This window comes from Sceloporus occidentalis, unplaced genomic scaffold, assembly GCF_023333645.1.
Source record: "Sceloporus occidentalis isolate IW3139 unplaced genomic scaffold, rSceOcc1.0.p SCAF_6, whole genome shotgun sequence".
Lineage (NCBI taxonomy): Eukaryota > Metazoa > Chordata > Lepidosauria > Squamata > Phrynosomatidae > Sceloporus > Sceloporus occidentalis.
In genome coordinates, this window is record NW_028316986.1 from 67,187,005 (window position 1) to 67,213,168 (window position 26,164).

General features: G+C 40.9%; 1 protein-coding gene across 1 annotated transcript in view; it reads right to left on the minus strand.

The window, feature by feature from the left end:
• Window positions 1–6,090: 6,090 nt before the first annotated feature.
• The window catches only part of DISC1 (DISC1 scaffold protein), a 196,470-nt gene continuing 176,396 nt past the window's right edge, over window positions 6,091–26,164 (minus strand). Inside the window, exon 12 of the mRNA XM_089529454.1 lies at window positions 6,091–6,237. Coding sequence (XP_089385580.1) covers window positions 6,091–6,237 — 147 coding nt within the window. The remainder of the gene's footprint in view (window positions 6,238–26,164) is intronic.

Here is a 26,164-nt window from a genome sequence, read left to right on the forward strand (position 1 = left end):
AAGGATGGCTCTGTGGGGAATTTGAAGAGAAAAAAGTTGAGGGCTTGAATAGGTACATAAAGAGAGAGGGAGTTGTATTTCTTAACGTTCCTCCCTTTAATTTTTTTCGGAGGTGCTTAGGCAGCCTAAGGCCCTTTTATTACAGTTGGGAGCTTCGGGGTTTTCCAAAGTGGAAAGAGGCACCCACTTGCAACCCAATAGGGCTCCTCATGAGCAAGAGCCTCAGGTCCAGCATTCCTGCCTCAGGAGGATTTGGGGGAAGGCATTTCCTTCCCAGTAAGCCCCCACAAAGCTGAGGAGAGCCTGAGTGAGGAGGCTCCTAGCCTCCATAGGTGTCCTCCCAAGCTGGGGGACCCTTCTTCTTCATTATAAAAAATAACAAACAAGTAAGACAAGTTAACTTTGTCTTACTAAATAACAATAAATAACAAACAATAAATAACTAAATAACAAACAAGTAAGACAACTTAACTAAAACAAGTTAACTTTTAAAAATTAACCTACTCAAGCTGTGAATCTGATGAATGTGTCAAACAGGATTTGATTAGAAATTAAAATTGCCTTTTGTTGCTCACTTTTCTGACAACACTCTTCTCCACTTTCTCTTTTCTCTTCATCTTGTCTTTCATAACAAGGTTTACATTTCTGTCTGCATCTAATTTAAGCAGTTTACCCTCCCCCTTGCTTGTGGACATCAATTACCTGCCAAACAATTCTGGAAGAAAAGAGCAACAGTGATTCCCCTCCCTTTTTGATTTCGCACTTTTCCATTTATGTGAGCCTGACAGGTAGATACATGAAGATTCAGCAAGCCTTACGTTCCAGTTGGCTTCTGCAGTCTTTTACTGATTTCTGTTTCTCCATTCAAGGGATTTCAGCTGGAACACAACCAAATGGCTATACTGCCAAGGCTGTTTGCACTACAGGGCCTCCACAGTAAAAATGCAAGGCAATGTGCCATGAGAAGTAATCGCTGAATGTTTTAAAAAGAAAATATGTTGCCAAGATAATGCTTCATCTGATATGGCTGCAGAGGATAATTCACTAGCACTACAGCCCTCTGTATGCTTCCTTAGAGGTAAGCAACACTGATGAGACAATGGCTCCTGGGTAACTGTTTATGGCAAGGGTGGAGAAAATGCAAGCTGCATGCAGCCTCTCCAAGACTATTTGAAGTCCTACCCTACCTCCCGATTTTTTGCTTTATTCAAAATATACCCACACTCTCTAGGGGAGTGGTTCCCAACCTGGGGTCAGGACCCTTTTGGGGGTCAAATGACAGTTTCACAGGGGTCACCAGGGACCCCCCCTCATAGCACCACTTCCCAAACAAAGGGCCGCCAAGCTAAGCCTGTTAAAGCAGCAGCCACCTCCAGGCCCCTCAGTTGCTTAGCCACTGCCCACAACATCCCATTTCCTTCCTCTCTCAGGAACATAGAGCTCTGCAAAAAGGAAGAGAGACAGCACAGCCAAAGAGTTCCAGTTTCAGTTTGAACCACTACCCCTCTGCCCCTCTATCCTGGGACTTTCTGGACAGGTTTCTTCAGAGGGGGCTGGCCATTGCCATCCTCTGAGGCTGTTTTTGTGATTAATCACTATGCTTTACTAATGTTCAATTTGTAACAATGAAAATATGATTCATAACAGTAGCAAAATTAAAGTTATGAAGTAGCAACAAAAATAATTTTATGGTTGGGGGTCACCACAACATGAGGAACTGTATTAAAGGGTCACGGCATTAGAAAGGTTGGGAACCACTGCTCTAGGGTGTGGGCTATGAGAGCAATTTCATATCATTATAGAGTTGGAATTGGCCACAGGGGCCATCCAGTGCCACCTCCTGCCATGAAGGAATACACAAGCAAAGCACTCCGGACAGATGGCCATCCAGCGTCTGTTTAAAACCCTCCAAAGCAGACCTCACCACTCTCTGAGGCAGCACGTTCCACTGTCAAACAGCTCTTATCATCAGGACATTCTTCCTAATGTTGAAGTGGAATCCCTGTAGTTTGAATCAATTAAATCAATCATATCTGGAGCAGCAGCAGAAAACAAGCTTGCTCCATCTTCAATATAACACCCCTTCAAATATTTAAACAAGCTATCAAGTCACCCCTTAACCATCTCTTCTTAGGCTAAACAGACCCAACTCCCTAAGTCGCTCTTCATTGGGCATGATTTTCAGATCTTTCACCATTTTGGTCACTCTCCTCTGGCCATGCTCCAGTTTGTTCTTTGGCTGTGTTCTGTTCCACCCCAACTGTTTTAGCCTTTCTACAAGCTGAAAGCAAACTGGAAGTAACACCTGATTTATTTCCTGCTTTAAAAATGTATTGTCTATGGCATGAAACAATTGGACCTGGGTAGCTGCTCATTGCTTGTTTAAGTATTGTGATATCAATTTGGTTAAATAGGCTACTTTTGTCAGTTCTTATATCTGGATATGTGGTATCTATAGCATTTTCCACTCATTCATTGGACTACTCTAAAGAGGAAGGAGTGGGATAACATGCACCAACTTTCTCTCCTCCCATACATTTAAATGTGTATATAGTTTTAGCCCATGTGCAACTGTTTGTGCATAGCAAACATACTACATGATTGAGAGACCTTGAAATGTAGTATGCCATGGAGAGAACTATACACATGGAAGATCTACATTCTCCTAATGCATGGTGGTCAGGAAAAGATTTAGTATTCGTGTTCCTGCTCCCCTGTATCCATATGTTCAGCTAAGCATGTAAAGTGTGATTTTAGATGTCTTTTATAGCAGATACATTATCAACATTACATCTTAGATTAGACCAATCTCATTGGAGGGTTTGTTTTCTTGTTCTCATGCTTCTGCAAGCCAAAACTGAATGTAATGTTTACATTACAAAGAATCTATTCTGCATTTTATCCTGTCTTAGCATGTGACACAAATAGCAGGCAAGAGGCTCAGATGTATTTTACAGTGGCACATTCCAACAAAAGTCTTAGACAACATCTGTTCAGTCTGACCTAATTTTGGTTCAAGTCAATGATAAGTCTCCTCTTGGTTTTGGCAAGTGCTAGATAAATGGTTCACTGGCTATTCTCCAAGGTTTTGTCCGTCTATGAATATGCTATGATGCCCATTCAGTCATCTAGCTCTAAAGTGGATGCCTGGCAGAAAACACACTCTTACAATGTAGAAATTTTGCTTCAGCCTAGTCCAAATAGTGGTGCAGCCTACAGCAAAGCTTGGAACAGTTACTTTTTGTACTCAAAGACATAGCTGTGTTAGTCTGGAAAATCAGTATGTAAAGTATTCTTTCAGTTAGTCTCAAAGATTTACAAGATCCATTTACATACTTTTTGGACTGTAACTCTCAGAATCCCCTAGCAAGCACAGGCAGTGACCATAACAAATTGAAGATTCTGGAGATCATGCACTACGTGGGGCTGAGTCTTGAAGAAGACTCAGAAGTTGCACCTAGTGCAAAATGTGCTTGACTGCTGACTGGAATACCATTGTTGTTGTTATGTGCCTTCAAGTCAATTCTGACTTATGGATACCCCTATCATGGGGTTTTCTTGCCAAGATTTGTTCAGAGGGGGTTGCCATTGCCTTCATCTGAGGCTGAGATCATTTGACTTGCCCAAGGTCACCTAGTGAGTTTCATGGCCAAGCTGGAAATCGAACTCTGGTCTCCAGAGTCACAGTCCAACATTTAAACCACTACGCCATGCCGGCTTCAGGAATACCTTATAGACAGCATATCATATCTTAAAAGAATTGCATTGGCTGCCAATACATTTCCAGTCTGAATTCAAGGTGCATGTCCCAAACACTAAATGGCTTGAGACTTCAAGGAGTGCCTGTCCCCATATGTGCCTGCTCTCTTCTGTTGGGTGTGCCTCTTCCATGTCCCATCAGTGAGGTCAATACTTTGTGTTGGAACATGGGAGAGGGCCTTCTCAGCCATGGTACCCAAGTTATAGAATGCTCTTTACTTGGGGGCCTGACTGGTTCCAAAACTCATAGCATTTAGGTGCCATGTCAAACCTTGGCTTTTCATCAAAGTTTTTGGGCTTCATTAATTCATCCCAAATGTGGTATACATAATTTTGAAACTTTAAAAAAATCAATTTTTAACTTTTTACTGAAGTTTAATATGTTTAAGTCAATTTAATTATTTTTTAACTGTGTAACTTGTTTTCATGTTTTTTGTAAAATGCCCTGATATTGTTAATATAGGGTGAGGTATAAATATTTTAATAAATAATAAATAAATAATCCAAAAAGCAATCATGCCAAATTCTGATCTACATAGCACAGGCCAGTGGTTCTTATCTGTAGATAAACAGAAATAACACGTGTTACACTGCAAACAGTTATCTTAAAAGGAACATTTTAAGAGAACATCTAGCATGTGGCCTTCTTCTCTTTCTACTTCCCTCCACCTTTCCTAGTATTATTGGTTTTTCCAGTGACTTATGCCTTCTCATGATGCGTCCAAAGTATTACAGCACAAAAAACTTCCTCGGCCTTCCTTTTTGTATTTCCCTATATGGGAAGCCAAAGAATTACAGTTCTTAGACAGAGGAGCCTAGCAGCCTGTTGGAGGCAGGCTGGCTGCTGACTAGACTGGAGCTACACAGTATAAAGCCTTACTTGCTTTCTAAGGATTAACCAACTAGATACAGCAGAATAATAGTGCATTGGACTAGAATTGTGCCATTTCTTTCTGCATTTCTGGAAATGTCTGGGCAGGCTAGCTGAAACAAAAGAGGAGATATTCCTGACTTACTTTTGGAACGTCAGAAAGAGTTGACAATTTGAGATAAATATTAAGTGAAATCAGGATGAGTTGGGGAGTGTTTGCTTTTTCTCTGCCTTCCAGTGAAGTTTGCCTTGGGAAAGTCACTTGTCAAAATGGATACTGGAGAAGCATAGTGACGTGATGTTTAGGGCTCAGACTAAACCTCTGTTTTGTATACCATTGTAAACAATGCCTTTATGACCTTAGGAATGTCACGTGTCTCACTCCGTTTCCAACCAGTGCTGCCTATATGCCTCTGGGAAGGTTATAAGGAGGGCACAAAGGGAGCAGCATAATTCACCTGTTATTTACACTGTATCACAACACAGACATCTCACTTTGCTGTCAAGGCTGGTAGGCAGTTTTACTGGTGAATATGAGATGCCGATAGGAAGAGCTTTGCAGGGGGTGGGGAGGCAAGGGAAGGTGTTATTGGAATAGTTTTGTAGACTGAATGGGACACAGAGCTCACACAGCATCTTTTTTGAGAAATCAATAACCTCTTACAGAAATTTTATACAGAGTAAAACTCAGAATACTGCATGTTTTGCTGGAACCTGATGCACACATGAATTAATTTGATCCAAAGAGTATGGTCAGATGCATCCACAGAGGGTAAACCTCTGGCATCAGTCTTCCTTTGGGCTCCACCTTTTGTTGCCACATCACAAACCCTAACCTGAATTTAATTATGATAAATGAAGTTAAATCCTCAGCAGTGGAAGCCCTGCTGGTGTTTTGAACTATAAAGTCTATTTCCATCATCACTGGCTAGGCTGATTGTGGCTGATAAAGGATACAGTCCCAAACATCTGCAGAACTCCATGACAGCAAAGTCTAGTTTTAAAATTTTGGTGGACTTTTCACTAGGCTCTCACTAAAGAACTGGTCAGTCCCAATTCATTATTGTTGAATGGTTAATCTTTTACTGGTTTAGGTTGTTAGAAAACAATGCTCTACTACAACATATGGAGGGCCATACACCCCCTACTCTTGCTGTATTACAGCCTGAAAGGTAAGGACATTTTGGTGACCTTCCTGATGCTTTAGATCTTAACTCTCTGAGGTTCCAGATAGGAATTGCCAGAGTGAAAAAAACTTAAGACAGCTTGTGTATCTTTAACGGTTGAGTAGAAGAAGGGCAGGTGTTGCTTGCAACTTTCTGCTGAACTTCCCACATTCTCGCAACCAATAAACATACAGGAATCATCTCCAATTTTCAATCTGATAACCTCAGTCCCATCACATAGTTTTCATAAACAGAATTCACACAGTTAGAATTATGCCAGCAAAAACCAGTTCTTTAGCTGTAGCACCAAACAAAAAGGATATCAATAAGGTCTTCATCACAGGTGCAGGTTGTTCTCTGAAGCTGATCTTCCAGGTGAAACAATCTCTCACTTATTTTTTCACACTTTTCTTCAACTTCTGTAGAAAGCATATGGCAACCCTACAAATAAATTTAAAAAACAAAAACAAAAGAAAGAGTTAAATGCTTTTGTTTGCCATTAACATGACTGTAAAAACAAACAAACTGGGGTACAGTTTTAAAATATTTTACAAAAAGCTTAGAAGCCTTTTTTGTTTGTTTGTTTGTTTGTTTTTTGTTTGTTTGTTTTTGTTTTTGGGGGGACTAAAGCTCCCAGGAGCCATCAGCCAGCATGGCCAGAAATAACTTTTCCAAGCTCTTATACTGAATTTGGGGGGGGGGGGGGGGGTGTCAATGTCAGGAAACAGGTCTCTTTAGGTGCAGGTCTGCCACAGTCCTGTATAAAGAAGTATTTCATATAGTCATGTATTTTACAAACAAAAGTGATGCCTTATAGAGTGGAAGTCACAATTTACATCCTGCAGTATATCCTCAGGTATTGTTACAAAAACAAAAATAATGACCATGGAAGATTTACATAAATTCAATCTAGAAAACAAGGAAATTGAAATAGTTAAAGAGTTCCTATACCTTGGATCAGTCACTAATTAGAAGGGAGTTTGCAGTCAAGAAATCAAAAGAAGACTAGGAATAGGAAAGACAGCTATGAAAGAACTAGACAGGCTCCATAAGGGCAAAGATATAAAACTGAACCGTAAAATTAGAACCATCCAAGCCATAGTATTTCTCATGTACTGTTGTGAGAACTGGACAGTGAGGACAGCTGATGGAAAGAAAATCAATTTATTCAAGATGAGGTACTGGAGAAGAGTACTAAGGATACATGAATTCTCCCTGGAAGCCAAGATGACTAAAGTAAGGCTGTCTTACTTCAGCCACATCATGAGAAGGCATGTTGCTCTTGTTGTTAACTGCCATTGAGTCAACTCATGGTGATCCTGTGGATGAAATATCTCCAAGACTTCCTGTCTTCTACTGCTCTGCTTAAGTTTTGCAGGCTCATGTCAATGAGCACCCTAATTGAATACAGGCATCTAGTATGTGGTCTTCCTCTCTTTCTTCTACCCTCAACCTTTCCCAGCATTATTATCTTTTCTAATGAGTCATGCCTTCTCATGTTGTGGCCAAAGTATGACAGCCTCAATTTGATCATCTTGGCTTCTAGAGGTATTTCAGGCTTGATCTATTCATCTTTTTGGATACCCATGGTATCCTCAGCACCACATCTCAAATGAGTTGATTTTTTAATCCACTTTTTTCACTGTCCAATACTATGGCTTGGATGATTCGACCTTTAGTGCTCACTTGTATATCGTTACTCATTAGGATCTTCTCTAACTCTTTCATGGCTGCCTATCCCATTTGTAGTCCTTTTTTATCTCTTGATTGCAGTCTCTGTTCTAAATTATGTTAGATTCAAAGTACAAGAATTCTTTAACTATTTAAATTTCCACATTGTCTAATTTGAATTTATGTAGGTCCTCTGTGGTCATTATTTTGTTTTCTTTATGTTCAGCAACAAGCCTGCCTTTGCACTTTCTTTCTTGATCTTCTTTAGTAATAGTTCCAAGTCCCTGAGGTTTTCGATGACTCACTAGAAAAGACAATAATGCTAGGAAAGGTGGATGACAGTAGAAAGAGAAGAGGACTATATACCAGAAAGATAGACTCAATGAAGGAAGCCACAGACGTTGGCCTGGGACAGACCACCCGAAAAGGGCGGCCTGCCGGTGGCCTATTTCCCTCCACACGGCATCCCTCCAGAGTAAAAAGAACTGGGTTCTTTTAGAGCCACCGGGCGGAGTAAAAAGAATCGGGTTCGTTTAGAGCCGTTGGCAATGGCACACTCATGACATAAGCAACACGCAGCAACGTGCGGACACTGCAAGTTGCTTACGTAAATATGGCGGCCCCTGTGTGGACGGGAGGGTTAGGGACTGTGGGGTTGGTGCGTGGTCCCTAACCCTAGTATCGCTGCCGCCACTCCCCTTTCGGCCTGTCTGTCTCAGGCAGTTGTTACCCAAAAAGGTGAGGGGGGCTGGAGGTCTCCACCAACTGTGTCAGCTTCTCTTTTAAATATTTGGGGGAATTGTTTAGCTCAAGGAATTTTGCAAGAGGACAATTTCAACCTATTTACACCAAAACTAATTTAGGAAGATTCTAGGTTTAGGTGAATTAGAAGATTTTTATTTAGAAACATGCAGGAGTGCAACCAAACACATAGTCATTCAGACATACTATCCAAAGCTAGCTGAGAGCCCATACAGACTGGAGCGCAGCTTAAGATGCACATGTCATTTAAACAGCATACCTCCAAAAGGACCTGAAGCAGCTTTATTCTGGCCTGTCTGTACAGGCCCTGAAACAGGCATGGAAATTGGATAGTGAAGGTTTAAGATTGTAAAGGAAGTAATAGCCCGGGACAGGCGGTCCCAAAGTGGTGTGCCGCCGCTGATTCTAGGGTTAGGAATGGTCCCTAACCCTAGCACAGCATGGCAGTGGCCTAATGGTAGCATCCCATCCACAATGGTGGCATCCCGTCTGGAAGGGACGCCCCTTTCTAACCCTAGTATGCGCGGAGCGCATACTTTATGCCAGTTTGTAACGGGCCTATGGTAACATAGGCGGGGTACAGACCACCCAAAAAGGGTGGTCTGCCGGCGCCTTGTTTTGCTGCACGAGGGAGCCACAGCGGACAAACTGCGCGGTTCCCTCATGCAGCAAAAAGAACCCGCAAAAAGCAGGTTCTTTTTCTGGTGCACTTGTGATGCCTGAGTGCACCAATGGTGCACTTGTGACATCACAAGTGGGCCGCGACATGCAGATGCTAAGTGCCTGTCGCATCAAAATGGTGGTGCCCATGTGTACAGGGTGCCGCCATTTTGATGTATGGAATACGTACTAGGTTTGCAGGGCATCTGTAAGTGACGCCCCGAGGCAACCCTAGCACATATTCATTACGTGCTAAAAGGCCCTTCTGTCCAGGGCCATAGAAGCCCATGCTCTGTCTCACACTTAAGACATATATGGCAAAAAGTTTTATTCCAATTTCAGTCCCTCACTTCTCAAACTAGATTGCATCATTCACTCTGTTTGATGTTGCTGTTGTCAGTTACAGCCTCTCTTACATCATGTGTATTGGGGACATAAGGTAACATGGTTTGAAAAAAGAGATCAAGCAAAGTACCAGTTTTGTATAAAGTACATGAATTTGCATTTGTTTTCTTGATGCTTGGATACTCTCTGTGCTGTAAATAAGACGCTTTTATGGTTTGGATATGGTATGCTGCTGTGGCTTTGGAAGTCCCTCTTTGGGTTTGCAAATCCCTGACATTGATGACTGTGCATCAGAACCTTTAAAGGTGGCATTTTGAAAGTGAGAAACAGACATACAAAGAAATAGCTTAGCCAAGCTTAATGACAGATGGGATGCTTTTCTGGAGTGCTTTGGCTGTAGCTCTGTCCCAAAATAGTAACTATTGTGATCTGATAATCTACCTCTTTGCCCAGCTGACTTACAGAGGAACCTACTTTCCCTGTGTCTCATCATCCATTTATCCTTCTTCATCTTATTCAGATCTTCCTATTTATCTAACTGTAAATAGACTGGATTTTCAATAATACCGTAAACTGCAGCATAAAACTGCAACATCAGGGCTGTAATGTAATTATTAGAAACCCTTTTGGAGATCAGTAGTATTGCACCACCCAAAAGAATGATAAAATTCCTGGTTTTTTATTCTTCTTTCAAGTTAGAACCCATTTGCTTTTTACTGCCATTTCCTTGATATTCAAGGATTCCTCCAGATAAGGTAAATGTGTTGGGAGATTGCAATACTTGTTCCTGTAGTTTTGGGTTGTTGTTTTTAGAATATATATAAAAAAAAAAGTCTGTTGTCCCTGGCTATTTTGTGGCATTTCTCACTCCATGTGAAAAGTTTTATTCCCACCATCAAGTGAGTTTCTTTTTAATTCCAAGATTTAGCTGAACAATAACAAAGAATTGTTCTTTGTTTTAAAAGCTTTTAAAAAAGAGTCATCATGTGAAACAGCACCTTTGCAATGTATCACTATAACTCGGGGGGGGGGGGGGGGATCAGAGGGAGAATATTTGCCTTTCAAAATATAGGACCAACTCAGTAAATTACATTCCAGTTTTTTAAAAAAACAAAAAACAAAAAACAACTTTGGAAGAGCACTAGTGAAGATCCAAGAAATATGCTAAAAAAGCCTGCCAAAAGAACAGAGTACATTTTCACACGGTGACCTACGTGCTTCCATCCCAACAATAGTTAAAGTGTTGGCATCCCGAAAAAACAAGCAAATTCACTAATGCTTATCTCACAGAGAGCACAACAAGGGGTTAAAAGCACATTACTTAGGCAAGAAAGTGGATCGAAAGTGAATTTGGGTTTCAGACAGATGAGGACAAATCTTGTTGCTAGCTTGGAAATAACTTTTTGTTCGTTCGCCAAACTGTCATTTCCACAGGTGCATACACCACATGATCCAGAGAGGGAAGGGAAATGGGGAGAAAAATCTTCTTTGCCCCAGAAGCTATTTCAGGGAAGGCAGGCTGAGATTTCCCTTTGCAAGTCCTATAAAACTACACACACACTAGAGAGAAAGAGGTTGGGGCTGGTCCATAAACCTGCCTGATTTCAGTGAGGGCTGAAACTCCAAATTCCCTCCTTTTCCAGAACACAGTCTCCATTTCTCCCTTCTGTACAGCAGGAATTCCAAAATGTCCTCTCTCTCTGCCTTCTCTCACCAGCTCTTCCCTTTCAGAGGCTGCAAGAGGAAGGAGAGCAACCGCACAAGGGAAAGAGATGTGTGTGTGCGTGCACGCGCATATCCCTTTAAGAACAAAACTGCCTCCTCTCCTTGGCACAGCAAGGTATCCTGGGAAATCTGGGAACAGGGAGAATTGGGGACATGGTTTTCAGACTGCAGCAATTACGTGAAGAGAACAAATTCATGAATGAACTGGAGATGAAAACATGGTATTTTTGCAAAAATGCTTATTCCCCGATTCACCTCACTTTTTATCTGGATTTTGACTGGCTTGTGCACAATGTCGTCTGAAAAGCAATTGCGAAATTGTCCCTAATACCCTGGATGACCCTGCATTGTGACCAGTTTAACTTTCCGATTTTCCTCGTGTGAAAAAGTCCTGAGAGAAGAATAGACTGTATCTGCTGGACTTGATCCCCTTTCCCCACTGCCATCCCCTTCTTCTTTTGTGTCATGTCTTTTTAGATAGTAAGCTTGAGGGCAGGGAAATGTCAAATTAGCAATCTGTAAACCACTCTGAGAGCCTCTGTGGCTGAAGAGTGGGGTATAATAAACAATACATAAATAAGTAAACTGAATGAATCAATGTGAGGTTGGCAACAACTGGCAAATCCCACAAATCCAACAGAGCTATATCTGAAGAACTCACTCTTCTTTATACCAATCTGAAAGTGTCCCAAGAGTTGATTTTTTCCTTGTGCTGAATCTTAATTATTCATTATCAGTAGATGAGATTTTTCATTATTTGTAACATTTGCAGTCAACAGTGGTTAGGAACTGATGGGTAGGAGAGTTCAACATTTGTATATCAAGGAATATAGAAGGAAAGGAAGGACACTTTCACATTCCAGAGGAAACATCAGTAGAAAAGTAAAATTTTCAGCATTCTGGTCCCCAAAATAGCTTCTGCAGAGTTTTAAAGGAATCACATTTGACTGAATACCTCATTGCAAATCTCTTCTGAAAAGAATAAGTTTAGACCAGAGATCAATATAGTGTAAGCTTTTAAAACCAGGGCAGCCAGACTGAGGAGAGGAGGCCCTCCATATATTGGCTTTAAATGTCCTTGTGTCTACAGGAGGTGAAAGAGAACAATGAAGAACAACTCATCCATCAAGCTGTTAAATTGTTATTCAATACCCAGCAGGATCCTGCATATTTTAGGGAGAATATAAACACCTGAACAATTTACAAGATTGGAAAGCTATTAGAAAGCACCTTTGTGACTGGCATACAGGAGGAGATGGTAGCATTGTAAGCAAACTTTGCTATTTTGCAGGCTTGCAAGGTGATCAGTCCCCAAATCATTTTATTTTCTTTGCTCTGAAAACACTTGATTACCATCACAGCTTCCATAATATCAATTTTGTTCAAGATGCTCATGATGTCATCTTTTTTTTTTTACAGAAAATAAAGGCTTATACTTGGATAGAGTCCTCTTTCATGTGTGTTTTGCATAAACCTACAACATAATAAAAGTGCTGAGCAGATTCCTCATATACTTAAGAAAATGACTGTTTTAGATCATGACTGAGTATCATGCAGCCCTATGGAAGCTGTTGGACTTTATCTCCCAAAATTCCTCACTATTGGTTGTGCTGACTAAAGAATGCTAGGAGTTAAGTCTAACAATTTTTGGAAAATTGCATAATTCCCACTCCTAGTTCTTTTCAGGTCAACTACATTGTACAAGTGCATAAATGCAAGGCTGCTTTGGGAAACAAAGGTCTGTTACAGACAGCCAAAATAAAGCTGCTTCGAGTCACAGTGGAGGTATGGTGTTTCAATGATGCATGCGTCCTAAGAGTCCAGAAGCCACACCAAAGCCACGCTCCAGACCTTAGGGCTGGAGCGTGGCTTTGGTGCAACTTCTGGACTCTTAGGACGCATGCATCATTGAAACACCATACCTCCACTGTGACTTGAAGCAGCTTTATTTTGGCTGTCTGTAACAGGCCAAAAACTGTGAAAACAAACATGTCCAAGTCCAACCATAATTCTTCAAATGTCAGCAAAGTAGAACAAATGCAATTCAAAGAGGTGAAGGCTTGAAGGGGGGGAGCTATCATGCCAGAGTCAAGTGTTGATTTATTGAGTAGTGTAGTGGAATTTGGCGAAGCTGCACAGCTGTAATTAAGGGCTATTCATATATTAGATTGTAGGTCAGAATCTGGCTGTGGCCATTGAACAGACTTCCAGAACTAACTTGGAAAACATGTGTTTGCATAAATACAATTTACTATGACTACTGTTCCGAATTCTTGTAAAAATTCTTCCAAATTACTGTGAAAAATCAAGTGATTTTGAAACCAAGTGCTTTCCTCAACAATTCAAATTGATACAAAAAGCAAATGAATAAAAACTGAAACTGCCAGTGCCTAAGCCTCAGATTAGTATATATTTTTTCATTGTATTTATATAAAATAAAGGTATATCCTTCTTTTTGCTCAGTGAGGGCCCCAAGGCAGCTCACAGTAATCATTAAAACAATGGATAAAACAAAGAAACCATATATTTAAAACATTAATTTAAAACAGTTCAAAAGGCAGTTAAAGCATAGTTATAATGCGAACAATACAGCACATCCCAAAACACTCCAAAGACTGTCTGCAGCAGGCAACTGAGTGTCAGCAGGCTGTGTAAAGAAAAATATCTTTGCCTGCCAGCGGAAAGGGAGCCAGGCATCCTGGATACTAGTCATGATGGCCACATGCCACCACCAGGATCAGAAGTACAATGCTTGTATCAGTTTCTGAGAAGCAAAAAACAGAGGGTCCAGTTGCATTCATATCCTGTTGGTAGGCTTCTCTTTGGAACAACTAATTGGCCACTGCAGGAACAGAATGCTAGACTAGATAGGCCTTTGGATCTTGTTATGTTCCATCAGTGTCCTCCAGCAGTTATTCAGACCTTCTAATTCTGCCATATTCATTTCCATATGGCTATCCCTTCTCCTAGTGGCTATCTACTTCTACCAAAGTAGTTTTAGGCGCACAACCCTTTAGAAACTTATATTATGAAAACAAACTCGGGATGCAAATCTCTGAATGCAGAAGCCATCTAAGAAGTATGGGAGGGAGAAGACCTATGTGTTTTTCTACACCAAGGGGAAGGGGGAGATGAGGGCTTTTTGTGACCCCTCAGGAAACTTGAGGAGTCCCCCAATTTAAAAAAAATTCTGAAAATTATTTGGCCCCCAATCCCCCCAGGTGCATGTAGGGAACTTTTGCCACATAAATCTCACTGCCACACTGTTTCAGGCCCAGAAGATGCCTTCCTTTTTTAAAAACAAAACAAGAAGTGTCCAAGACATTTCCTGTTTCTGGAGCAGATCAAAAACATAATGAATGGTACCACAACCCTCGGGGGCAGATGGGGTAGAAAATTCAATTGGAGGTATGATGCAAGTGAACCTGTCCCAGGTTTGTGAGGGCAGTGTCCCACTAACCCCTGTCAGTTGTCCATTCCTATTCCAGACATTCTTCCAAAGCTGGCGACACATTCCCTGAAAGGTAATCTTTGATGGCAGTGGACAGGGCTGAAATCAGCAGTGGATAATAAGTCAGGCAAATGTATATATATTTCAACACTTTTTTCTCTCCCTCTGGCAATTCTGCCATTTTTTCTTCCCTTCTTCCTCCTTCCCTAGTGGTTGCGAAATGAACTTGAAGAGGATCTATTAGCTTATTATGCATCCCAACTACTATAGTCCATTGAAACTATTCCATGGGGCTACTTCAATTGGAGCTAACCAATAAAGTTAGGGCGAAAGAAAGAAAGAAAGAAAGAAAGATAGTATTTGTAGCATTTGTTTATTGACTTTTGATACACCAAGACCCTCAAGGAGATATACAATGGATAAAAATGCTTACAAACCACTTAAAACACCCCAAAACATCCCTTTTAAAAAGAGTTCTAAGGCTAGGCAAGTACTGTAGAAACAGTTTGAAAAATTGTCATAGCAAACACTCTTACATTTAGGAGCCAAAGGCCAAGCAAAATGATGAAGATTTCTTTACCTGCTGGAGATTTTAAAAGGATGCCATCAGCCTGACTTGCCTTGGGAGGAGTATCAAAGTAGAGGTGCTGTTACAGAGAAAGCCCCTTCACATGTCTAGCCTCACATGAGGGGACACATAATGACCTTTGATTATGATGTTAGATGTTTTGGCAAAATCATATGGCAGGATATCAACTTTCAGATTTCCTGGCCCCCAAGCCATTTAAGGCTTTATAGGTCATGACCTGCAACCTGAATTGGTTTGAAAGCAAACTAGAAGCTAGTGCAATACCTGTAAGGCTGATGTTATGTGGTTTCTGAAATGCATACGTCATGTGTGTCTGGCCACCACATTTTTCACTAGATTTCAAACCCCTGTCAAGGGCAGTTCCACATAAAGCATATTGCAGTAGTCTAACCAAAAAGTAATTCAATTATGAACAATATGGCTAGATCTACCTTCTTTAGGAAAAGGTGCACCAATCAAAGCATGCCTCACCACAATAGCAATGTAACGTTCCTGGAGCAGTGGAACAGCGGTGGTGGAAACAGTCCTGCTCCACAGGTGGAGCTGCTTGCCCAGTAGACAGGGGCCCTCCTGGAGCTGGCTGCCCGGTAGACTGGGGCGTCCCTGGAGCTGTTTGCCCGGTGGAGTGGGGCTCTCCTAGAGGTTCTAGGGCTGCTGCTGGCTCTCCTAGAGGCTCTAGGGCTGCTATCTGAAGTGACTTCATATAGTTGTTAAACAGGACAAGGGATAGTACAGAGCCCTGTGGAACCCTACCAGCTAGTGGCCAAGTAGCTGAACATCAGTCTCCCAGCACCACCTTCTGGGAACATTCAGCCAAAAAAGGACTGGAACCAGTGCAGTGCTGCCACGTCCCATATCAACCCAATGGCTCAATGGTACTGAATGCCACTGAAAGATACAGAAGAACCAAAAGGGATTCATTCCTCCTGTGCAGTTCTCATTAGGCATTCCACTAAGACAACCAAAGCTGTTTCTGTCTGTCATGCCTCCAGAGCATCTTTGATGCTCTTGAGACATATATTTAGTTGAGATTATATTAGACTTTGTATGTATCAGTTTAGGAGGGAAAATAGAGATCTACAGCTTTAAGAAAGACAAGGATTGTGGGAAATCCCAGGGTCTTACTGTCTCCCTCTAGCTAGTTTCAGTTGTGTAGTAAGGTTTCAGCCAAGTCAGACCTGGAGAGAGTATTTTCCTTTGACTGTCATGGCCAGCCAAGATCAGCTCTCGGAGGATGAGGAGGAGGATGAGCCTCCTCCAGAGCAAGGGCTGATTGAGGCAACGCCAGGTGCTGTTCCTGCCCTGCCAGGTCCCAGCTGTGATCCTCCAGTCCCAGAGGAGGAGATTCAACCAGGTCCTAGTGCCACAGAGAGGCTTCCTTCGGTACCACAGCCTAGTGGTGAGTCTGGAGACGAAGCTTGCCTGCAGGTGCCTTCCTATCAAGAGAGAAGGGCCGAGAGTGCTTGCAGGCGCAGATCCAGGAGGATTGCAGAAAGACAGTTAGCAAATCAGCCTCAGGTGGCTCGAGGGAGAGCTTCCCTGATTTAAGTGGAAGAGAGGCTTGAGTTTGTTGCTAGAGTTTATTGCATGAGCCCTTGGTGTGATTGCTGTCGCTCTAGCTCCAGACATCTTGTTACCTTGCTTCCTTGCTACCTTGACCTCGGACCGGACCTTTGTTATCTCTTGGCTATTGTGACCTCGGACTGTTTTGACCACGCTGCTTTCTGGCTTCCTGACCTCGGCTCGTCTTTCGGCACGCTTGACTTTCTGCAACCCCGACACCGGCTTGTTTCCTCGGCTTGCTCTTTGACTGCTTCTCCACAAGGTTTGTTTTGCCTACACGTATCAGCATAAGTCAGAGATTGCTGGCAGCAATCCCGGACATTGACAAACATAAGTCCACAGAAGAAGAAAGAGAAAGTCCACAGAAGAAGAAAGATAAAACCCAGCAAGAAGAAAGAACAAGGTATTTGAGAAGGACTGTTGAGAAACGGAGATCAGTTTCATGTTTTTGTGTTTATAACCAGTAAAACCTTTCAAAAATTAAGAAATTTGTGGACAAGTCTTTTGTTCAGGCTGTGTTCCTAGGAGCCAGAGGCCTTACTACAGCCAAAGTCCATAGCATCGCTCTTGGGACAAAACACTGTCCAATAAAATCAGGCCTGAAGCTAGAGTGGACAGATCCAGGTAATTCTTCTTATTCAAGAAACCCTGTAGCAGTGCTGCTATCACTTACTTTAATTTTAAAAGAGGGGATTAGAAACTGGGCAATAATTATTTAATGTGGTGGAGTCCAGTGAAGGTCTCGTCAATAATGGCCTTATAACTGCTTCTTTTGGCGGGTCTGCAACACAGCATTTTTTCAAAGAAGCATTTACAATGTCCACCACAGAACTGACCAGCTCTCATCTGGCAGCTTTAATCAGCCAGGATGGACATGAATCTGATAAGTGGTTGCCTTCACCTTGCAACCTGTCTTCAACATCATGATGAATAAAGTGAAACCTATTAATCAAGTGCATGCTTCAATTACATCCCTAGACTTCATCTTCAATATGAAGTCCAAGCAGAACAAATCCAAGCTATTTTTTCTGTAAAATATCTGGCAAAGTCACAATTTCTGAGGGCTCCTGACACACTTCTGAGGACTCCTCCTCAGTAGTCTGAGGTCTAGTATGGAGCAGCTTCTTGACTACACAGAACAACTGTACTGGGAGAGATTGTACCAATGTAATAAAAGCAACAAAGAACTATTTCTTACTGTCCTCACTGCTATGTGTCAAGTTCTCAAATGGTCCCTAGCCTATGGTTGATCATATTCATCCTGATACTTCCTGAACTATTGCTTGAACTATTTACCCATCTGTTTCATTAACTTGAGTGCCTCAGAAAACCAAGGAGTCCATATTCTGCATCTAAGTAAAGAATGCTTAGGAGTAACAGTGTTGATTTCCAGGATCATCTCCCTCATCAAAGCATATGAAAGAATCACACAAAACCATGGGCTGAAGTACTTAGAACTCATGTTGCTTGCCCCTGTATTAAAGACTTCTGCCTACTGCCATTTTCCAGAGAAAAATAAAGTACCTGATAAGCAAAACAAACAAACAAATAAAACCCCTGACATGTTATATGATATAGCAAATGGGACTATGTGTTCTTATATGTTAACTGTGACGGTCATGGACAGTCATACCACTTGCAAGCTGATGGCAAGGATCAAGACACATTTTCAAAGATGATGTTTACTGTTGTGACACACATGTGCATATTACTTCTAAACAACAGAAGAATGTCATTTTTTACTGTAGAACTATTGTTTTATTCATTTATCTGTTTACACTGACTTAATAAAGTAATTGATAGCTCTCATTAAAATTCCTACAATTAATTGGGAAAACAGCTCTAATTAAAAGGTGATTGGTTTGCATTTTTGTGTTACCCTACAACTTTCTCCCTTTTCCCAAAAAAGAAAAGAAAGAGATAATGGATCCCTTTAACGGTTTTTAAAAAGGAGACAGAAAATACCTCCCAGCATCTTCTATGCCTATTAATGTCATTGCTAATATTTTTATCTGACACATATATGGAAGCAGGCAAAACACTGCCAGTGACACAGAAACTATTTTAAACACTTCCTGGCTGCAGTGCTGTTCTGTATACAGTAAGAAACTCACTGAGTGTGTAGCAGAAAAGAGATAGAGGAGAAGGAGGGGAGGAGAGGTCCCTGCCTCCAGCTCAATGCATTAACTAGACTGCAATCCTGAAGCTGGCAGGTTGGCCCACTGCTACAAGCAACTAACTGTCACCCTAGAAAGATTTCCATTCTTGTTTGGTTCATTAAAAATAATATTTTTGTACTGACAGCAGTTTGAGGAAGCTAAATGCTGGGGGGAGCTCAATATGCCGTGAGAAAGCTGAACATTTGCCTTTTTTATGAGGAGCCAAGCTTCCAACAATCTAAATTTGACAAAGGATTTTCCCACAGCAGTTTTAACTACAGACTGCTTTTGGGAAATGCTGTTGGTGCCCATAGAAAGAGACTCCCTGTTCCCTGCTGTGTAGTGAGCTTTCCCATCTTTCTTATTCACCTACAGTATATTGCAGAAACAGTTCTGAACAATCTTTGTTGTATTTTCATACAACGTTCTCAAACTGCCATTGACATATATCAGGAGACCACTCATTTTGTGTGCATATTTTAAAAGATTATCAGCTGCAAATCTTTCCTTTCTTGCTTGCAATTTTCTTTCCTCAGGTTTGTTATGCCCAAACCTGGCTTAATAATATGATTCAAAGATACAACCATGATAGTTTGAGATTCCACCTCAACATTAGGTGGAACTTCCTGACAGTAAGGGCTGTTTGACAGTGGGACACATTCCCTTGGAGAGTGGTGAAGTCTCCTTCCTTGGAGGTCTTTAAGCAGAGGCTGGATGGCCATCTGTTGGTTATGCTTTGAGAGTTTCTGCATGGCAGGGGGTTGGACTGGATGGCCCTTGTGGTCTCTTCCAACTGTATGGCGTGTGTCACACTAGCAAGATTCTGTGGGAAAACGGGAGTTAAACTAGATTTAAACCAAATAAAACCTGGAAATGCTCAAAATTTATCACACGACGTCGCAGTTAACGGGAAATAACGCGAAGTTAATCCGAATGCAAAGCAGAGAAAACTGGTAGCGTTTTACTTTCAGAACAATCTGAAAGTAAAAAAGCTGTCTTTTTTCTCTGCTTTGCATTTGGATTAACTTTGCATTATTTCACTTGGGCAATACCTAGTGTGATAAACTAACTGAATTTACAAGTTTGGTTTACATTTGAATGTACTTCAAATTGTATTTAACTCCCGTTTTCTCACAGGATCTCTCCTAGTGTGATAAAGCTCTATGATTCTATTATTCTATTATCAGAATGCAAAGGTACCTTGTAGGACCTTTGAGACTAATTGATAGAAAGAAGTTTGTAGCATAAATTTTCATAGACTGGGTCTGCTTCATCGGATGCGTGTGATGAGTCCTAATACAGGTTGGTGCTGATTTGGATTAAATATTGCTAAATTTAGGCCCCTAAAATGTAAATAATGGGTTCAGGAGATATGTAAAAATTAAGTTCCAGGCTATAATGGAGAAAGCTTTAACGGAGAAAGATTTGTGTGTTATTGAGAGCCAAGTGACAGCATAGTTCCAGGCAGAATGCCTACTCAATTGTAAGCAAAGGGATGAAAATGCCAGCATAACTATCAAAACTGAGATATGAGCTGACTGATAATAAACACAAAGCATACAGAGCAATCAGTTTACTGTTATAATCCAATGCAGCCAGCCAGAAGCCAATATCTAGCAGTGCCCCAGTTTGTTCATGTTATCTCCAATGATTTGATAGGAGAAGACCAATGTTACATCACTTTCAGGGAGGAGACTGATAGTTGACATATACAAGGACATTCAGTGTCTTTGTTTTGATTGGATCAGGTAAGACAGCCTCATTATCCCACCCTGTCAGCATAAGCCTAGCAGGACATAAGACATAGCAGATCAGTTCCTTTGAAGTTCCTCTTGCTTTAAAACCAACATCTACTATGAACTCATTAGCAATAGTAAGTACATGTCTATACTGCTTATCAGTGAACAAAGCACTCCCTAAGCAGTTTACAATGTGTAAGCCAATTGCCCCCAACAAGCTAGGCATTCATTTTACTGACCTACAAAAGGATGGAAGGGTGAGTGGACTATGGAGCCCACCTCTAGGATTGAATTTACAACATTGTTGTAAGTGCCAACATTTAGCCACTGCACCATGAGGGCTCCTTCCTCTAATTCAAGAGAAGAAGACAAGCCTCAGTCAACTATATGTCTATATGACCTGGATGTGGGGATGAGACAGTCCAAACACATGTGAGGTTTAAAAAAATATTAAGGTAATGTGATAAATTCAAGAGTCTACATGCTATGGCAATATAAACTATTACCAGAGCCTTGCTTTTTACTGCACACTAATTATCATTACTTACTAACTGTTATCAAAATCTAGTTTTACTGTGCAACAATAATAATAAAAACTGACTATTAACAACACTGAAGTTTACATTTTTCAAGATGGCTGTGTTAATCAAGTTCTGTGCCTGCATGGTGATAATGCAGTCTTTCCAAAATATCCATTCCACTATATGGTGAACCGTTTATTGGTTCTAAAAGTCATACATTTGTTGTTGTTGTGTGTGCCTTCAAGTAGTTTCCAAGGATTTTTTTTATTTATTGTGATAATTCACATGACATGTATCCTTTTATTTTGTTATTTTACCTTATTTTATGCTGTAGCCTATGTTTTGTTCTGGCCTGCAGCTAATACAAAAATAAAATTTATATTGTTATTGGCAAAAGTCATCCAAGTATATATGAAGGTCATCTCTTAGACATTGCTATCGGTGAGGAATCAGATATGAAGTTTCATTTGACTCCAAAGTAATTTTTACCTGGCAAGGTTTCCTCCAGTTTTCCAGACTTAAACAGGTTTTATTTTGCTATAAAATACAGCTTGATTTATAAAACACACCACAGCTCATAATGCTGAGAACTCTTGTCTACTTGCCCATTCATCTCTCTAGGTAAATTGAGAAAAAGAAGAAATGCACAGTTTTCCCCATTTTCAATCACACACCAAAAGTATGACATGCTAAAATATAAGCATATTTTGTTTTAATTTTTTAAAATCAGGTTTTAGCCAATGTTCTAAGTTTGTAAGCAGTCTTGGATCCCACACAGGGAGAAAGGCAATAAATAAACAAGATAAAATAAAAACAAAAACACATGGACTGTATATTTGGGCTGTCAAGAAGCTTTTAGACAAAAACTCTCATTGAAGAATAACCTTAGCATTCATAGTATGAGAAAACAGACCTTCTGCTGGATGGATAATTGAGTAATAAATAAGAACCAGAAATTAGGAATAAATGGACAGCTCTCATAAGGAAGAGATGTTAACATCATTGTATTCTAGGGATCTATGTTAGGGAGAGAGTGATTGTTATTTATTTATTTTTATTATATGTGATGTGGAGTTTAAGAGGGGCATTTTGTGGAAAATACATCCCCTATACATATTTTGTGTATGTCACCTATTGCCTTATGGCTTCCCCATGATGTTTATAGGACCTTTATAGGCAACTAGTACTCAGAAGTGGTTTTCCCAGTTCCTTTCTCTGCAATATAGCCTATACCACTTGGTACTCATTGGTGGTCTTCCATTCAAATACTAACCATGGTTAATGCTGCTTAGCTTCCAAGATCAGGCAGGATTTGGTCCCTTTAGAGTATTTAGGCCCCTCCAATATGAATTAGCAATGAAAAGAGGGAATTCCATGCTAAGAAACATTCTGTGAGGAATGTTGTTGTTTTTGAACTGCCATTATCCTAATGCCTTCATACAAATCTCTGTGGTTTGACCACATTTGAAACTGGCACAGCTTGTGGTTCTGTAGCTTTAAGATGCTGAATCCATGTTGTTTTATGGGAGCTATTCCCAGTCATATGAAAGGTATCCCAGGTGTTGATCTGTATTGCCAAAATAGAGTCAGCACTTTTGATGCCTACTGTAAAACTGGGAGTAGCTCCTGCATGCATTAAACACCCCAAAGTACTATCCACCAGGTGCCCTCTGCTTGGAATACTGTGGGCTTGTCATGTCTGAGAAATTATACTATACTTGAGTAAAGTACACTGCAGAGAAAAGACCAACCAAAATTATCAAAGTGCTACCTCCAAACAAAAGTTGCAATGTTTGAGGTGCCTAGGTTTAAGAAAAATACAAATAAGTAGAGAAATAATAGAATATGGTTGGGAACTGCCAGTCCATAGTGCCTTGGATTCCACTCCTTTCCGCTCAATGTGCTCCCCCACCCCCACCCAGCAATTTTTAAAAACCACAATTGGAACAAAGAGAGGGTTCTCCATGCCCTATTGCTTTATGTATGTGAGTGATCTTTGATGAGACCAGAGTGGAGAAAGAAATACAAATCTTATCTAATGCTGGTGCTGTGGTCTCAGGGGCTATGCACACTGGCATCTTTGGCCAAGTTGAGGCAAAGTCGGGCCGTAGCATCTACATGACACACACCCTGGGTCCACCCCCAGGCTGGCATGACGCCATGCACCACAGCACATGGTGCTCAGCATCATGGCACTTCTCTGGCGCCAAAGGAACACTGTAAAGCTGCAGCACCGTGCCCGTAAAACAATGGCACCAAACTTTTTGCAGTTCCTTTTTGCGGCCTGCAAAGACCAGATCAGGGCTGCAGCATGTGGTTGACGTGGCCCTAATCTGGCTGTAAAACGTCTGGCTGCAGGCAGCCCATTTAGCACAGTCTGCACAGCCCCTCAGTCTCAATCAAGGCCACTCCTTCCTACATGATAATTAGGCTTGAAAGAAGCCTGTTAGTGGCTCCAATGAGAGACTCTTTTTTCAGCCCTAAAAGCTTTGTATAGCTTGGATGGGTATCAGGTATTTGTGGAGCAGGCGAGGCAGAATGGATATGAGTGGATGCATATGTGTATTTGTGTGTTTTTGTGTGGATTGGTATGAGTGGGAGTGGGAGAGATAGTTGGCCCCATCCACTTTTTGCTTTGATCCTTGCTATCAGATATTTGGCATCTGGAAGGTTAGCCATAAGGGAATGTAGCCCTCGGGTGGAAATGTTTCCCAACCTATAACAAAATTATCATTTTCTGAAGAAAATGGATAGAACATAATATCTCATAATATCGTGTGACTACAAGTCAGTCAGTTGGTGGGGAGGAAGAGTATTTAAGGTAGATTAAAAGAAGTATGTCACAGAAAGTACAGTTGGCCCTCCGTATCCATGGATTTTTTTTCTCTATGGATTCAACTATCCATAGCTTGAAAATATTATATATATTTTTAGATTGTAAGCCTGAGGGGCAGGGAACTGTCTAATTAAAATAATAATTTTAAGCCGCTCTGAGAGCCTTTAGGGCTGAAGGCCAGGGTATAAATACAGTATATATTCCAATAAGGGAAACCATTTTATTATGCCATTATATTTAATGGGACTTGAGCATCCACAGATTTTGATATCCATGGAGGTCCTGGAACCAAACCTCAGCAGAGACCAAGGGCCCAATGTACTGTATAATAAAAATATACAATTGGTAAATAACAACAACAAAAACTTTCTTCAAATGAGCTTAAGGTGCTGTACATTGTTCTCCTCGTTTATTGTCAAAACAATCCTGTGAGATGTAGGATGAGAAAATGGGACTGTCCCACGATCATCCAGTGAATTCCATGGCTCTGTGGAGAGATGAGAATCTGCACCTCCAAAGTTCCTGTCAAATAATCTATTATCATTGTTTGTTGGCTGGCTCTGTGTCTACCATCCTGTTAAGGCAAGACTGCAGGAATAAGAGGAAAAAGCATGTCAAGCATGAGCTCCTGGGTACCTTGAAAATGCCCAGGCAGTCATACATCTATGCACTCAGGGAAAGGATGAAAATGCTGGCAGGTGCATCAAAACACCTGCTCAGATCAGATCCTCCATGAAAGCCAGGGAAGGCTGGAGCTTCTATTTCTCATGCAAGCTCTTCATCTCAGTTGTATCGCTGCTAAGGCAAAAGACTGGGGTTCTCAATTTCTCATATCTTACATTCCACCAGTTATACTGTCAAAGAACCTGGGTCCCACTGTGAGAGAAAAAGTGATCACTTTTTTAAAAGGACATTTCAAGAAAGATTTTTACACCCTTTTACTATACTTGTCATTTATGGTAAATTCTAAAGGCATAAAATTACAGTTGTATTGCCAGGAATAAACAATATGAAAAACAATTTCATTAGGATTGGGGAGGGGTAAATACAGTGGGCTTTTGGTATCTGCTAGGATTTAGTTCCAAGATTCCCCATGGATACTAAAATCTGCAGATTCTCCAGTTATATACAATGGCATAGCAAAATGGTGACCCTTATATAAAATGGCATTTCAAGATTCATTTCAGGCAGCCAGGTTATTCATGCTACTGTGTCACTGCAGGCCAAGATACAATCATACAAGTAACTTCATTTCCATTTCCATTTGTTTGTTTGTTTTTAACCTATACTCAGTCACAAAAATGAATTAAAGTGGCCTTGCTGCATATAAACTGACTGACTTATTACTATTCTTGCAGTGGTGCGCTAGACAGTATGAGTTCCTACCTTGCTAAGACAACAGCTCAGGAAATAAGACACTTCCTTTGGAGAAGCTTTGGATATTTGTAGAAAATCACCTTTTTCAGAGGTAGCCTTGCCCTTTTACCCTGCTAACTCAAAATTGTCAGTTCAGTGCCTTGTGTGCTTCATTCTGACAGCCTGGATTGTTCTGTAGTGAGGTGGCTTGATTGGTCCCTCCTGTGAGCATCTGTGAGCATCACAGATGGGTACTAGGCTGTTGGATGAGTTTGACATTTTTGTCTTGGAGACCATATGTTGTTCCCCCTGTTACTTTACACAACCCATGCTCCCTTGGCAACTGACAGTGGCTGATGGCTAGATACCATCAGCGAACAGTTTTCATTCTTTTCTGAAAACAGGTGTTTCCATTATCTTGGTGCTCATGGGACTGTGGTGACTACTCCCTTGTGCTTTAGCACATATCATGACCACGCTTGTCTTCACAGGAACAAAGAATGCTGTTTGCTCCTCCTCCATTCATTTTTGGAAATCATTGATCTATCCTTACCTCAAAAACATTACTGCTTACAATATATTACTCTACTCTGCTTACAATATATACTTTACCATACTAGAGATATATTCCATACTGGAGATGTTTCTGTTGTCCTGAACTATTTTCTAGCAATTGCAGATGCTACATTTTATCCCTTGGGTGAGTTATTTCTGAGACATCAGAAATACTAATTGGTTTATATGTCATAACTCTTGTGAAAAGATAATTTATTATAGAGAAGCAGACACAAATAAGACAAAAATAACAAAATGCAGGATTAATTAAGCAGACGAAGTAAACTAAGTCTATAAAAGTTTATGCTACAATGTTTTTCACTCACTTAGTCTCAAAGCTGCTACAAGATCCCTTTGCATACTGATATTCCAAACTAATATGGCTATGGCGGGATACAAACCGCCGCTTTGCGGCGCTTCCCCGCCGCCGCCGTTT